Source organism: Protopterus annectens, chromosome 4.part0, assembly GCF_019279795.1.
Source record: "Protopterus annectens isolate FY-2018-M chromosome 4.part0, PAN1.0, whole genome shotgun sequence".
Lineage (NCBI taxonomy): Eukaryota > Metazoa > Chordata > Ceratodontiformes > Protopteridae > Protopterus > Protopterus annectens.
Genome location: NC_056733.1, coordinates 1058412768 through 1058429937, shown reverse-complemented (window position 1 = coordinate 1058429937; position 17170 = coordinate 1058412768). Strand labels below are relative to the sequence as shown.

The 17170-nt window shown below is 42.7% G+C and overlaps 1 protein-coding gene across 2 annotated transcripts in view; it reads right to left on the bottom strand.

The window, feature by feature from the left end:
* CCNG1 (cyclin G1) overlaps positions 1-17170 on the bottom strand; it is a 294124-nt gene that overhangs the window by 48403 nt on the left and 228551 nt on the right. Inside the window, exons 6-8 of one of the 2 annotated variants that reach the window (XM_044068987.1) lie at positions 16135-16335; positions 13454-13457; positions 13079-13091 (exon numbers count right to left, since the gene is read on the bottom strand). In XM_044068987.1, coding sequence (XP_043924922.1) covers positions 16144-16335 — 192 coding nt within the window. In that variant the 3' untranslated portion in view covers positions 13079-13091; positions 13454-13457; positions 16135-16143. Of the gene's footprint in view, positions 1-13078; positions 13092-13453; positions 13458-16134; positions 16336-17170 lie in introns of those variants that run through there. The other variant, XM_044068986.1, reaches the window with a different exon arrangement.

Sequence of the window (17170 nt, the reverse complement as noted above, 5' to 3'; positions counted from 1 at the left end):
GATGGCTAAATTTGGATAAATGCCAAAGTTTCCAAATAGTAGAGAGCAAACACATAAATAAGCATGTATGTACATATATACAAACAAGTACACCATAATAGATCCCCCCCAAGCTAGCTGAAGATTGGCAAATACCCTAGGAGTACCTCAGAGGGGAAGGAGGGTGGGTAATCCTGACTGCAGATGCATTCCTCTCGGACATCTACATTTATGGTAGGTACAAAACTGTACTATGTCCTTCAAGGATGCATCTGCAGTCTTAACAAATGGGTAGAATACCATAGCTAAACTAGGGGAGGAGGAAATGAGAAGAGATTATGGTGTAGTTGGGATCCCTGGCAAAACAGCAGTGGCAAAGCCAGCACGAGATCTAGAGTATAAAGGTAAGTTATAATGCTTGGCAAATGTATGCACGGAGGTCCAAGTAGCAGCCTCTATAATGTCCTTGGTAGGCACTCCTCGTAAGAAAGCTGTGGTAGTAGCTTGTAGCCCTTGTGGAGTGAGGCCTGATGTTCTCTGGAGTTTTCTTTCCATGATAGGAGTAACAAAATCTAATGCAATTTCCTATCCATTTGGAGATTGTTTAGAAATAGGTTTTCCTTCCTTTCCTGCTGCATATGCTACCAGAAGCTGGTCAGTTTTTCTATTGTTTTTTGTCCTGTCCAGGTAGTAGCGTAATTGCCTGTGTACATCCAAGGTATGTAAGAGTCTTTCTCCCCTGTTCTGTGGGTTGGGGAAGAATGTAGGAAGGTGGATAGCCTGATTTAAAGATACTCTGGATACCACCTTAGGCATAAATGTAGGATTTGTTCTCATGGACACTCTGTCTTGATGGAAGATTAGGAAGGGTTGCACTGCCATTAATGCCTGTAGTTCAGAGACCCTTCTTGCTGAAGTTATTGCCAGCAGGAAAGCAGTTTTCCAGGATAAGTATTGTATTTCTGCTGTTGCTGCTGGTTCGAAAGGGGGTAGAGTCAGTTTTTCTAGCACAAAGTTCAAGTCCCATGCGGGCAATGGTGGTTTCCTGGGAGGTTTTACATTTTTGATTCCTCTCAGAAACTGTCTGAGCAGAGGGTGCGAGAAGACAGGAGGATCCAAGCTGTACTCTGCTGAAATAGCTGATGCATGTATCTTGATGGAGGAATAGGACAGGCCTGTATGGAAGAGCTCCGCCAAGTACTCCAGGATGTTGGCTATGTTCACCAGTGTCACATCTTACCCCTTTGCAGTACTCCAGATGAGATATCTTTTCCATTTTGCTGCATAATTCTTTCTTGTTGAAGGCCTACGAGCCTCCAGGATTATGTCTTTAACCCTTTGGGATAAATTCGGGTTAATTGCTGTTATGTAATGTTCCAGGCAGTTAGCTGCAGAGTTTTTAAGTTCGGATGCAGAATGTTGTAGTTGTTCTGTGTCAGTAGTAATGGGATCAGGGGCAGTGTCCATATTTATCCCCGGGACATGCTCCTCAGAAGTGGATACCAATGTTGTCTTGGCCAGGCTGGGGCTATCAGAATGATCCTCGGACGTTCCTCTTTGATTTTGAGAAGCACCTTGTGCATCAAAGGTAGTGGTGGGAATGCGTATGCTGTCAGGTTTTTCCAACTGAAGGATAGGGAGTCCACCTTCCAAGCAAGTGGGTGGTAAGTCCTTGTGCAGAATTTCTTCAACTGATGATTGAAAGGGGATGCAAACAAGTCTATTTGTGGTAATCCCCATTTTCTTGCGATGGTTTTGAAGATGTCCGGATGCAGCATCCATTCGTGGGCATCTGTTGTAGTTCTGCTTAATATGTCTGCTAGAATGTTTTCCTTCCCTGGTACATAAATTGCCTGTAACTGGATGTTGTAGCTCAGAGCCACATTCCATAGGTCCAGTGCCAACCGGCATAGAGGGTATGAGTGTGTGCCTCCCTGTTTGTTGATGTACCACATAACTGTGGTGTTGTCTGTCCTTATCATTAACTGGCCTTCTTGGAGAAGAGGTCTGAATGCCTGGATTGCCAATTTTACTGCCATCATTTCTTTTAGATTTATGTGCAGATGCAGCTGGTCTTGAGTCCATAGGCCTTGAAAGCACTTGTCCATCATGTGTGCTCCCCAACCGAGGTCTGAGGCATCTGTCGTGATGGTTTGTCTTGGTTGACTTTTGCAGAAGGGCAGTCCTGTGTTTGATTGACAGGCCTGAGCCCACCATAAGAACTCTTGCTTCAGGCATGGGATTATTGGAATTTTGGTTTCTAGGCTGTGCTTGTGCTGAGACCACAAATTCTTTAGGTACCACTGTAGCTTTCTCATATGCAGCCTGGCATGAGGTACCAGAATTATGCAGGATGCCATGAAGCCTAGAGCTTGTAGCACTTTTCTTGCAGTTAGATGGCTCTGCTTTGTTAATGCCAAGAAGTAGAGAGGAAGTTGCTCTTTCTTTTCTGTAGTTAGAAATGCCATTTGTTTTGATGTGTCCAGTTCTGCACCCAGAAAGGTTATTCTTTGGGATGTAATCAGCCTTGACTTTTTTGTATTGACTGTATATCCCAGGGCTTGCAGCAGGTAGATGACTCTTTGTAAATCTTCTGTGAGTTTGTTTTTGTTGTCCGCTTGTTATCAGGCCGTCGTCCAGGTAGGGATAAATTTGAATTCCCTGAAGTCCGCAATGCGCGATTACTGATGCCAGGCATTTCGTGAACACTCTGGGCGCAGTAGATAAGCCAAAGGGCAATGCTGAGAATTGATAATGCTCTGATCCTGCAAGAAATCTGAGGTATCTTCTGCAAATTGGTCTTATGGGGACGTGCAGGTATGCCTCCGTGAGATCGAGAGTTACCAGCCAAGACTCCTTGCCCAGCATGGGAAGAAGCTGCTGTAGGGTCAGAATTTTGAATTTTGGGACAATGAGGAATGTGTTTAAAGCGGACAGGTCTAGAATAGGTCTCCATTTGTTTTCTTTTCTTGGTACCAGGAAGAGCCTAGAGTAAAATCCCTTCCCTTGCTCCAGAAATGGTACCTTTTCCACAGCTCTCATTCTTAATAATGAGATATTTGTTTTAGAGCTTCTGCCCTTTGAGAAGGTGGTAGGTTGGGCATTCCTCTCTTTCCTGGAAGTGTATGGAAATGGAACCTGTAGCCTTTGTCTATAGTCTGCAAAATCCATTTTTCTGTTGTAATGCAGTGCCAGTTTCTTGAAAATAATGTTAGCTTTCCGCCTAAGGGTGCTTCTAGTTGTTCCCTGGTAGGTGCCACCGCCAAGTCACTGTGATTGAGTTGTTGTAGTGGTGGTGGCTGTATCCGTGCCTCGCTGGTTGTTGCCCTGCCACTGGCGACCCCTGTAGGCACCCCTGGATTGGTTTCTGCCTCTAGAGCGCCTGTTCCTGCCTCTTTGTGCCTTAGAGGTGTCCGGAAAAGAACAATTTTTGGAGGGCCAGTTCCTGCTAAACCTTGGAGGTTGAACTTGTAAGAAATCTTTCACTGTTTGCACAGATTTTGCTTTCTCTTCCATCTTTTTTAGAACCTGCTGTGCGGGGGCACCAAATAAATTGACCTTGTCCATAGGTGCACCCAAAAGCTTAGATTTGACATGGTCTGGTAATGCCTGCTGTTTCAACCATGCATGCCTCCTGATAACTGTGCCAGTCATGGCTGATCTAAAGGAAGCCTCCAGTGCATCATAGCCACATTTTAAAGAATGGTTACTAACCTGCTGTAAGTTATGTAACATTTCTTGAACATAATTTTTATCTATAGATTCTTCGGAGGACAGTTTTTTAGTCAACTGGTCAAGCATAAACTCTTGATATTGAATCATATGAAATTGGCAGTTCAAAGCTCTAGCTGACAAAGTAGCAGAGGTGTAAACTTTTTTACCCCATCTCTCTAAGGACCTGGAATCCCTTTCAGAGGGGAGGGGGTTTTTAGAAGTAGCAGCTGCTACAGCTTTAGGGCCCTGGGAGATAGTCTCTGGATCTGCAAAAGGAGCCTTATATAAGTGGTGATGAGTGTCCGGGACCCTGTAGTACCTATCGGGCTTAGCCGGGGCCGGAGGTAAAGTATCAGGAGCAGTGCAAACATCATTAAATGCATCATCAACAACAGATAAAACTGGAGGTATAGCTAAAGGCCTATGCTGTGGCAAGTGTAGAAAGGTCCTAAGCCTTTTTCTAGAGTCTGAGAAAAAGTACAGTTTTGTACCTACCATAAATGTAGATGTTCGAGGATCCCCATTGCTGCAGTCCTTACTATTGGGTATAGTCCGCATCCAGTCGGCCCGAATACCAGAGTATAAGGCTGACGTCGGTCAGGGCGCATTAGACTGACGTCAGTACGTCAGGGTACTAATGCGCATGACCGACGTCATATCCTCAGTCTTTTCTTGCCCCAGATGTCAGAAGACCCTAAAAAGACAAGGCCCAAAATACCTGCACCAAAAATATGTACAATATATACAAGAATATATACAACAAATATAAGCATGTAACCTCACCTACACAACCACCCCTAAACACAGAGGGAAGGAGGGAGGTAAATTGGACTGCAGCAATGGGGATCCTCGAACATCTACATTTATGGTAGGTACAAAACTGTACTATGTTCTTCGCTCCCCATTGCTGCAGTCCTTACTATTGGGTAGAATCCCAAAGCAGAGGTAAGGGAGGCTGGCAAATCATAGAGAAGCAGGAGCTGACAACATGCCTTGCAAAACAGCTGTGGCAAAACCAGCCCTAGACTTAGAGTAGATAGGAAGGTGATAATGCTTAGAGAAAGTATGCACTGAACTCCAAGTAGCTGCTTCCAAAATATCCTTAGTTGCCACCCCCCTTAGAAATGCTGTTGAAGTGGCAGTAGCCCTAGTGGAATGAGGCCTAATCCCAGCTGGAATCTCCTTGCCATGATGGGAATAACAAAATGCAATGCAAAAGCCAATCCACCTAGAAATAGTTTGTTTTGACACAGGCTTGCCTTGCGAACTCAAAGCAAAAGAAACAAACAACTGCTGAGACTGCCTGAAATCCTTAGTCCTGCTTAAATAATAACGCAATTGCCTGTGTACATCTAAAGTGTGCAAAATCTTTTCCCCTTTATTTTGGGGGTCTGCATAAAAGTAGGCAAATGAATAGCTTGGTTTAAAGCCACACTAGAAACCACCTTAGGCATAAAGGAAGGATTAGTACGTAATGATACCCTATCCTTATGGAAAATCAAAAATGGCTCTACTGCCATAAGGGCCTGCAACTCAGACACCCTTCTTGCAGAAGTAATAGCCAACAGAAAAGCAGTCTTCCATGACAAATATTTCAATTCAGCAGTAGCCGCAGGCTCAAAAGGTTGTAGAGTAAGTTTTTCCAACACAAAATTGAGATCTCAAGCAGGAGTAGGAGCTCTCGTGGGGGTCTTATATTCTTTGCCCCTCTAAGAAACTGCTTGAACAAAGGATGCGAAAACAATGGTGGGTCACAATCATAATGAGCTGAAATTGCTGCAGCATGAATCTTAATGGAAGAGAAGGACAAACCTTTGTCCAATAACTCAGTAAGGTATTGAAGAGCCACACTCAAATTAGGCTCAGAAACCTGCACATTCTTTGCTGTACTCCAAAATAAAAATCTCTTCCATTTTTCTGTACACTTTCCTTGTACTAGGTCTTCTAGCTTCCATAATCACATTTAAAACTTGTTGAGGAAGTTGAGACCTGCTGTGTTTCAACACAGAATATGCCAGGCTGTTAGATGAAGAGAGTGAAGCTTGACATTGAGCAGATGACCATCCTTCTGAGATAACAGATGAGGAATCAGAGGTAAAGGCCATGGAGGCTTCCTTACCAGACTCCGTAGTAGTGGGTACCAGTGTTGCCGAGGCCAATCTGGAGCTATCAAAATCATCCTTGGCCTGTCTTGTCTGACCTTTAATAGTACCTTTGGAAGAAGAGGCAGAGGAGGAAAGGCATACACATGAAGGTTTTTCCAACTGAAAGACAGAGCATCCACTTTCCAAGCTGTGTGATGAAACCCCTTTGTGCAATACTGTGGCAGCTGGTGGTTTAGTGGAGAAGCGAACAGATCTATGTCTGGAGTTCCCCATGACACTGTCAATTTTGAAATACATGAAGATCCAGTTTCCACTCGTGGGGATCCATGATTTGTCTGCTTAACACATCTGCTAAGGAGTTCTGTGCTCCGGCAGAAACCTTGCCTGAAGAGTTAGTTGCAAGCTTAGCGCAGTCTCCCATAAAATCATTGCTTGCCTGCATAGAGGATAAGAATGTGTTCCCCTTGCTTGTTGATGTACCACATGACAGTTGTGTTGTCTGTTAGAATCAACACCTGCCCTGGAAGAAGTAACTCCTTGAAAGCCATTAATGCAAACTGGACTGCTAACATCTCCTTCATGTTGATATGTAGATGCTGTAGTCTGGCAGGCCACTTGTCTTGTATCCACTTTCCATTTAGATGAGCTCCCCAAGCAATGTCCGAGGCATCTGTCGTTAAAATCTGACTCGCCTCTGGCCGGGTCACAGAGAGTCCCTTGTTTAGGTGACATTCCTGAGCCCACCACAAAAATTCTTTTTGAAGGCAAGGTATTATTTGAATGACAGTGTCCAAATCCTGGCAGTGCTGTGTCCATACATTTTTGAGATACCATTGTAGCTTCCTCATATGCTGTTTGGCATTGGGAAGCACCAGAATACAAGATGCCATGAACCCTAATGCTTGAAGGACTGTCCTTGCAGTCAGCACGGACTGATGAGATAGTTGATGGAAATAAAATCTGTAACCGTGGTGAATGATATCCAACACCCATTTGTCTTGAGTAATTAAATCCCAATTTTCTTTGAAAAGAGACAGTCTTCCTCCCAAAGGAGCTGCCAGGCGAGAATCTACTGGCAGCTGAAAAGACAGGTCATTGGGTCTGTTTACGAAAGGACTGACCCCTGCCCTCACCAGAAGTCTGAGCAGGTGAACTCCCTGTTCTAGGCCTAAAAGAACCCAGAGCCCTGCCCCTACCACGTCTAGACCTACCCCTAGACTGGGAATCATAAGCAGGATATGTCCACCCCTTAGCAGGCCAATTTCTACTAAACTTCGGTGGCTGCACCTGCAAAAAATCTTTAACAGTTTGCATAGACTTAGCTTTGTCCTCCATTTTCTTTATAACTGCTTCCACAGGCGATCCAAACAACACATCAGACTGTAAAGGAGCATCCAAAATCCTTGTCTTAACATGCTCAGCTAAATTCTGATCCTTCAACCAGGCATGCCTGCGAAGAACAGAACTAGTAGCAGCCACCCTCGAGGAGGCCTGTACAGCATCAAAACCACATTGCAAAGAATGCTTACCCACTTGTTCAGACACATGAACCAAATCCAGCAATTCTTTACACTCAATACCTTCCGCCAAAGCATCCACCTTAGATTTTAATTGTGAAAGGAGATAATTCTGATATTTTAGCATGTGAAACTGACAATTCAATGCTCTCATGGCTAGAGTGGAAGAAGTATACACTTTCTTTCCCCACCTATCCAAAGCCCTTGCCTCTTTATCAGTGGGAACAGGATTTTTAATCACAGAAGCTTTAACACCTTTAGGCCCTTGAGAAATAGTTTCTGGGTCCGCCCTAGGACTCTTAAACAAATACTTATGAGCTTTGGGCACCCTATAATACCTATCAGGCTTAACAGGAGCAGGAGGCAAAGAGTCTGGGTTTAGGGAAGCCTCTGCAAAAACATCTTCCACCACATTCAACACAGGAGGAATAGCTAAGGGCCTATGCTGGGGTAAAACAAAATTCCCTAAGCCTTTTCCTGGAATCAGAGTAATCCTGGCCTTCCCATTTAAAGTGCTCCCTCATGGAATGCAGAGTCTCTGAAAATGAGAAATCCTCAGGAGGAGAAGCTGTAGGAGTGGAATCATCCACATCAGAATCAGAATAAGTAGGATACTCCTGCAAGTCTTCCGCAGAAGACTCTGAAGCCTCTGAACACTGTTCAAAACTATCAAACTCGGTTCCACCCTAGGCCTCTTATCAGGCGGGGCATAGAACCTCTAATCATAGTAATCAAATCTTCTGCCATTTTAAGCATATGTTTCTTAGGTACAGAACCCAAATGCTAGGAGAAGCCCCACTGAAGCTGAACTAGGCCTACCTCTCAAAGAAGTTTTGGCAACAGAAGGAGAGGCTCTAACTACCTTGGGAAGAGAGGGAAGAACAGTTACCTGAGAAGCCCCTCAGCCTGGCCTACCTCCTGAGAAGGCACATCCTGTAACAGTAAAGTTTCTGCCTGAGACTCCATGGAAACTCCTGGCAAAACCTCTGGCTCCACTGAGCCTTCTAAAGAACCGACGTCCGGGACTGCCGGTTCATCAACCCTAGGCTTCGCTGTTTTGTCCTTGCGCTTCTTGGTCGAAGCGGGCGTCGGAGCATCCGACGGCATTTTATAATTGCAACGCTTCCCAAACACTAACCTGGCACAGTCTAACCTCCTCTTAATAGTGCGTTTGTTAAACCTAGCACAAGAGCGGCAACCAACAACGTCGTGCTCAGGCCCTAAACAAGGTATACACAAGGTATGGTAATCCCTATGAGGTATCTGTTTCCCACAAGAAATACAGTTATTCACTTTTTCTGACATCCGTTAATATACTGAGGCAAGAAAAACCAAAATGTTCTAACGGGGTACTTAGCCAACTCTGTTTCGGTCTGAAACTCCGGTTTCGGAAATATTTCAGAACGCCAACCTGCACTCGCAAAATTGCTTCTGCATCGGACCATGCGGCAAAAAAGACTGAGGATATGACGTCGGTCATGCGCATTAGTACCCTGACGTACTGACGTCAGTCTAATGCGCCCTGACCGACGTCAGCCTTATACTCTGGTATTCGGGCCGACTGGATGCGGACTATACCCAATAGTAAGGACTGCAGCAATGGGGAACGAAGAACATCTTGGCCCTGCCACTGAAATTGTTCCCTCATAGCATGCAAGGTTTCCCCAAAGGAAAATTCCTCAGGAGGAGAGGCTGAAGGGATGGACTCCTCAGCATCAGAGTCTTCCTCAGCATCAGAGTCTTCGTAAGGAGAATAAGAAGCCTCTGGAGGATCTGAATGATCTGAGTCATCCGAGCAATCATCTGTGGCTACTGGCTCAGGGGGCTCTGCTCTAGGCCTTTTTTCTGGAGGAGGGAGAGAGGCCCTGTCTGGATGAGGCTGGGCTCCACGAATTAAGGAGATGAGATCCTCTGCCAAAGACAGCATATGGGAACTGGAGCTGGGCCTATGAGAGGGGGGCTTGGCAGGCACAGGCTTTGATGCTTTGGCTGCCTTAGCCCTGGCAAAGGCCTTAATAGACATAGCTGGAGGAGGCCTAGCAGCTCCACGTGCAGGGGTAGAAATATCTAGGGGAATGGTGTCTGATAAATCCTGTGAAATCGCAACAGAAGGTTGGATTTCTGAAGCCGTTTCTACCAGGTTAGAAGAGGCCTCGGTAGAAGGCAAGTTTTCGGCTGAAGAAAGAACCGCTTGCTCTGTTTCGGCCGAAACAGAGACACTCGTGGTTTGCTTAACCGTGGTTTCGGCCGAAACCGCGGACTGCGAGTGTCGGTCCTTTTCTTTGCGTTTTTTGGTTATTTGCGTAGTCGAAGGATCCGACGGCATATTGTAGGCAAAATCGGAGCCAAAAATCTGTTCAGCAAAGTCTGAGCGACGTCTAAGCGTCCGTCGGTTAAAAGAAGCACAGGCTAGACAAGCTGCTACGTCGTGGTCTGGGCCTAAACAATGTATGCAATAGGAGTGGAAATCCTTATGAGGTATTTGTTTCCCACAAGATAAACAGTTATTAACTTTCTCTGACATCGGCTGAGGCAAGAAAGAGTCCCCAACGGGGTACTTAGCTTTATAAAAGTCTTCGAAGTAGTATTCGGTAGTAGTAATCTCTGGATCTGACCGACCGGCACTTGCGAACAGCTTCTGCTTCGGGCGCCACGCGGCAAGAAAGACTGAGGAAAATGGCGTCAGCTGATGCCTTTATACCCGAATAACTGCCGCAATGACGTCGGGTGAAGTGCGACACCAGCCGAAGCCAGACCCAGACTTTGGAATCCGGCCGACCGAAGGGCTGCCTGACGACAGGACAACCCATTTGTTAAGACTGCAGATGCATCCTTGAAGGACATCAATGCAGACACTAACTACAAAAGCAGAGAAACAAAAATGGGAGAAACGAGGTGCAATCCTTGAAAATGGACTGTATGTCTCCAAAGAGAAAAAAACAATATTACCGTCTAATTTATTTAGATATGCAGCTTTGTTGAGCCATGGGCAGTGCCATGTCTCAACAGGGGGGATGGTACAGTTAGTAAATCGAATATTCCAAACATACGGATTCATAAATTATACAAAAAAAATTTTGTGCAGCATGCCATACTTGTAACAAACATCATGCACAAGGGGCATTCAAACCCAAGCAAGGGAGTTTTCCTACACCACCATATCCGTTCCACACTATTTGTATGGATTTCATAGAGTTGAATAAATGTGAAGGGAAAAAATACTGTTTAGTAATTATAGATATGTTTTCTAAATGGGTAGAAGCTTTTCCAACTAAAAATCAGGATGCAGCAACAGTGGCAAAAGCCCTAGTAAAAGAAATAATTCCTAGATTTGGCATACCGGAAAGAATTTATAGTGACAATGGGACACATTTTGTTAATCAGACGATCCACCAGCTTGGGAGATTCTTTGGAATCTCCTTAAAGAATCATTGTGCTTACCACCCACAGTCTGCAGGACTGGTGGAAAGGTACAATGGAATTCTAAAAAACAAATTGAGGAAGCTAGTGAGCGAGACACAGAAAAACTGGATTTGCTGTCTGCCTTTGGCACTGCCGAACATGAGAACAGTTCCAAATGTAAAGGGTTTGACTCCCTTTGAAATGATATTTGGAAGGGCATATTATGTGCCGCAGTGGAAAGCTCTCATGCCTGCAGAACTAGAGGCTGACAGCTCATTAGCTAGCTACATGAGAAAACTGTTAACAAATAAAACTGTTTTGCAGTTGAACTCTTTTTCAGATAAAAGACAGACCAGACCGTTGGAAGCAGTACTGACTCCGGGGACCTGGGTGTGGCTGAAGGTTACGAAGAGGAAGAATTGGGCGAGTCCAAAGTGGGAAGGACCGTACCAGGTACTGTTGGCAATGCCTACTGCAATCAAAGTTGCTGAGAGGACGTCCTGGGTCCATCTGACGCACTGTAAACCGGTAAAGAATTTTCAACTTGATAAACATTTTGTGACTGATACACAACAAAGGCAGGATGGCCAAGAGCAAAACGAGTAAAAATACAGATCAACCCCAAAGATGTTGTTTAATCACCTTGTTGACTATGCATTTATTGACTAGGATTGTGATGACCTTCCTTTTGTTGTGGTTTTTCCTACATGTAACCACACAAGTGAAAGTGGAGAGACGTGATGAACTGTCTATAGACTGGCATCCGAACTTTAACACATACCTAGCTATGAAGCGTGTATATGAAGAGACTATGAACATTTCAAATTGCTGGGTTTGTACTGCTATATCAACAGCATATGGAGGACTGTTGATGTCCGCTGTCCCCTTGGGGATAAATGAGACTTGGGAGAATTTATTTTTTGATACAGGATCTGTAAGATCACAAGACAAAATCGCATTGTATTTGCCTATCACACAGAAGGGAATTGTATGTTTCTATAAGAATGATACACTTCAAGTGGGTTGGAGTAACTGTAATATAACCATATCTTATAAATGTTACATTAAAGTTAAAGATAGAGGCACTGTTTGTAATACGAATTATGATTCATATTTGAGTTTAATGAAAACAACATTAAGTGAAGTGCAGAGAAATCCTGTTTTACATAAACAACTGTCTATTATAGACAAGAAAATGTTTCATGCAGAATTAACCCGCATCAGTACTAAAGTAGAAAACTGTTATTTTGTTTGTGGGGAAAAAGGCATACAAATGGCTACCTGAGAATTGGTCCGGCAGTTGTTTTTTGGGTTATCTGGTTCCGGCCATAAGACATACTGCAGAATTACCTCTGGGTAAGATACGAAATGTGAGAGATGTAGCCCGGAAATCTGAAGGTCCAATCGGAAAACCTGTAAATCCAGTGGGACAAATCGAAGCTGGTTGGAAAGACCATCATTCCGTAAAGAAAAGAGAAAAATTGACTCATATGGACTTGAGTGACAGTGTAATATCCTGGGCTGGAATACTTCCAGCATATGGAGCAGTCAAATCGATCTGGGAGTTGAGAAAGCTGTCGAAACTTCTCGAAGTAATGAGTAATGCAACTTTTTCTGCTCTCGAACTAGTGACTGATGAACTGAATGCAATGAGAACTGTTGTGCTACAAAATCGAATGGCTCTTGACTTCACCCTAGCGGCGAGAGGTGGTACGTGCGCGCTTATCAAAGAAGAATGCTGTGCGTTTATACCAGACAATCGACATGAAATTAATGACCACCTAGAGGTAATACAGCAGGTATCGGCCATGACTGAACCAGGCCCAAACCCACTGACAAACTTTTTCCAGAATCTGTTTGGTGGGTGGAGTTCTATCCTAATGAACATCTTGATGGCTATTTGTGTGGGTCTGCTCCTATTAGGAGCATGTGTCTGTTGTGGGATTCCCTGCATGAAAAGATTAATCAAAGATTTTATTGATATATTTGTAACTGAAACTTTGTACCAAGACATTGAGTTAGAAAAATTAATTTCAGATGAAAGTCTTTCCGAAGTATAAACTAAATGACTTACCTGGTTGAAAGTCCTTAAAGGAGAAGGCTAGGGGACGAAATGACATTGTTTATATTTCAGAATAGAATAAAAGTATTAAAAGGGAGGAAAATGTTAAAAAAAATATGTATTTGAACATATATAAAGTGCTAGTTAAAAAGCAAATAGTGTATAATGCATTTTATTCTATTATTAATATGGCAATAAGAATGATTTTACATGTAATTGCTTGAAGCTTTGGAACTGCAGTGTATTTGAACTCTGACCCTGGCAGTAGCCAGCTCAGCAAGCTTATGTTTTTCACTAACGATTATCTGCTGGGTCAGGAAATTAAATGTATAAAGCATTGAAAATCTTCTTCTCCTTCCTTTGGGACAATTGGCCTTGTAAATGTTATCAAGATAAGACGCAGCTGTTGGGAGAATGTTGCAAGAAGAACAAAGAAGTGTACTACAAGACTGAACCAGCTATTGTATTCAAGCAGGCCTGAAACCTTGAAGGAGTAACATTTACAGAAAGACATTATAACTGACCAGGTGCTTTGCAAGGCTATATTATTCCCAAGGGAAAACTTTTTTAAAATATGTAACATCAGCAATCTTTATGAATAGGATGTTGTGAACCATAGTGATGTAGGTGCCCTGTGACTAACCACGTCAGAAAGGTGGGCACAAACTAGAAAGTAGAAACCATAAGAATTGTATACTTCCTGTATCATGTCAGACAAAATTCTGTACTTGTACGTTTTTTGCCTCCTGGTGTACACTAGTAAACTTTTGCATCTGAGCCTCCTGTGTTGTAATCTTTATTTTTATTCAACATGCGCCGATTAAATAAAGCACAAAACCGACAAGGTACGTCGTGGTCAGGGCCTAGGCAAGGAATACAGTGCAAATGCAAATCCTTATGAGGTATTTGCTTCCCACAAGTAATACAATTGTTGACTTTTACTGACGTCAGTAAGGAGCAAGAAAAAGTTTCCCCAACGGAGTACTTTGCTTTTTAGTTGAAGACTTTGGTTCTGAAACTGGAAAACGAAAATTTAAGGAGTCGGCCGACCGGCACTTGAGAACTGCTTCTGTTTCGGGCACCACACGGCAAGAAAGACTGATTTAATGGCGTCTGCTGCATGTTTTATACCCCTGACGACCTGACGTCATGGAAGAAGGGACAGCAACTGACGCAAGACCCAAGACTTTGTTAATCAGGCCGACTGAGGGAAACCTGCCAGCAGATTACCCAAATGTAATGACTGCAACAGTGAAACACGAATAACATCTGATGACCTGCCTAGCAGTAGCATCATCGGAAGGCTTAGCCTTGTGTAGTCTGTCTCTATCTTTATCTCTATGTTTTTTCAGAATGTCCACAGATTGTTGGCTGACAGATGCCATATCAGAATGCGAAGATGCAACACGAAAATAACGGTCTACAAAAAGAGCTCTACAGTGAATGGTTCTCACATTAAAGAGGGCACAAAACCAGCAACAGGGCGGACTTCGTGGTCTGGGCCTAAACAAGTGACGCAGTAGGAATGGAAGCCTCGGTGTGGGATCTGCTTTCCACAGGCGGGACGACTGTTAACTTTTTCGGACATCAGTTAGTGCAAGAAAAAAGGATCCCCAACGGGTTACTTAGCTTTAGATGTTTTCAGCTGAAATTCAGCTTCTGGTAGCAACCGACCGGCACTCGTGCAAACTGCTTCTGCTATGGATTCCACGGCAAGAAAGACTGATGTAATGACGTCGGCTGCCTTGCTTTATAGCACTGACGTCAGAGTACAGGTGACGGCAGCCGACGCAAAAAAAAAACATTAACTTTGGTATGCGGGCCGACCGAGGGCTACCACAGCAGGGATAACCCACAGGTGATGACCGTAAAAGTGAAACACTAAGAACATCTGAGTCAGGCAACACAAGCAAAACCGTTACACTGTCTTTATTACATGGCAGAAAAGAACTGAAAGGCACTTGGAGGCAAACCAACAGTATCACAGAAGTTGCAGTATCTGGCTTGGGCAAACCTTACTGTTGGGCAGGCTCTGACCCCACCCCACATTACTAAAGTCCTAAAGGTCAACATGAATACAGATACATAGTACTCTAGACACTTGGCTATAAAAAGATGCTGACAGACTGACCGTCTAGAAATGGTCATAAAAACTCTTTCACAATGTAGCAGTCTTTATTACAAGGCATGGATACTCCAAACTACTACCCATAGGAGTCAATTAAAACTTGCACAGCTTTCCATTAGAACAGACCAACAGCTAACAAGAAAATGCATGAAATCATAACTTCATATACTATCTTGAATTAAACATAGCAACAAAGGAAAAGATAACAGAGATCCTCAATCCAGAAAGCACCCCCTTTTGTTTTATAATCCTACATGATCTACTACAGAAAACTGTGATGCTTCCACAGGCAAAAGATAAAAGCACAAGCACTAACTGGTATCCAGACAGTTCAAAGACGGTGCCTTTGAAGACCATTTAAATCAATCATCACACAAAAGGCCATCTAGTCAAATGCACTTTCTTCATACATATGTAGATCAAGGATTTTATGTTAGAGATACAGGGAGTATAAATTAAGAATACAGTTTAAACAGCAAATTTAGGAAAGGGAGATGGAAGGTATCATGTCCTCTGGACACTGACCGCATCTGTGGAAACATTGCAATTGTGATTGCATTTCTGCATCGCATGCATCAATTCCTTTTTCAAATACATTTTTGTGTGTGCTTTCAGCTATGCATACTAAGTTGTCAATATGAGGGTGGTTTTCTTGATCTGGCAAGATATCATTCCAGCTACACTTACAGCTGAAAACTAAATCAACTGCCTTGATTAAGAAGAGCAAGACAAACGAGAAAAATAGAGGTGGCTGTACCATCAAGAAAGTAAAGCTCTCAATAGGTCAAATGTTAACAGTTTCAAAGGAAACTACATAGTCCAGCTTTGAAAAGACCCATTACCTTTCCCTTTATTTCTGAGGTGAATGCATTTAGACATAGCCAATGCACCACCACATGATGTGTGCATTGCTTAACTCGCTCCAAGGAAAATATAATCCTTTACTGCTAGTATTTTCAATGTGGCAGAAGGTTCAATTTTAAACATTTTAACTGTCAAGCACTGCGAAAAATATATATCCATGTTAATACAAATGTCCCTTGTGGGAGGACAGCAAAGGTAAAGTTTAAAAATTATTTCAGCCTTTACAAAATTTAAATGTTCAAGTTCTCAACTGGCCACTTAGTAATGAACATCATGTAAAGAATACAAGAAATCAAAAACACTTCTCTGGATTATAATAATGAAAGACAAAGCATCAGAGAATAAATCCTGTATCTATACACTCACCTAGACTTACAAAGTCGTCTCTGGAATTGTGGGAAGGCGAGCAATTTTGTAATAGCTGTGTTTTAGTTGTTTTGCTGTTCTCCCAGAGACAATCCATTTAAGCTTCTGGGCATTTGGTTTGGAACACTTTGGTGAGGAATACTCTGCAAGGCATTTTGATACCAGCTCTTTCCAGCAGTGAAGATCTTTGTTGCTGATCTACAGTTAAAAAGTTACACAATTCCAATTATTAAAACAAATAACCACAAACAAAAATGGATTTACTTCACTGCATTGCAAAATGCACTTTCCTTATAAACTATGGAGACACCACATGTATTAAATTTTATGCGATTTTGCATCCCCCTTTATCTGATGGGATGACTTGCTTCTCCTACACAAAATGATTAATTCATAAATGTTTCTGGATAATGTAAAGTTTAACTGGAAGCAGCAAAATGTTTCACAATTAAAATAACTGGCAAGGATAAGGTTTATAATGCACAACTCAAGCTCTAGTTGCTGGAACGCTTTCTGCTCAAGCTGTTTTAAAAATCATTGCAAAGTGTTTTCTTTTTTTTATGTGCATATTTTATTAAATTTTTTCATAAACCAGCAAATTCACAATATTTACCCACTCTAGAATAAAATGTTAGCTTAAGAAAAAAAAAATATTTACAGTATGTACAAAGGTCTGAAGTAAAATTGCAGTTTACAAGTAAATTAAACAAGTTCCATTAACACAAATGTAAGTTCAGAAAGAGCTGTGAACCATTTGCAGCCTCAACTTTTAACCAAGGATTGTTAACTAGTCTTTGGATAGATCAAGTTTGTTGATCTTAGTTTGCTTAATTGCCAGTTGTTTTACTGAAGACGTGAAATCTTCAAATGTTTGAGAGCGGTTAGTTTTCCATCTTCTGATAATACATTTTCTGGCGACAGCCAGTATTGACCATAATAAATATGAGTTATTCATGTTCAGAGAATATCCTTCATTTACATTAAAAAAACTAATGGATTTGGTTAATGAAAGGGAATCGTTGAATAATGCTTT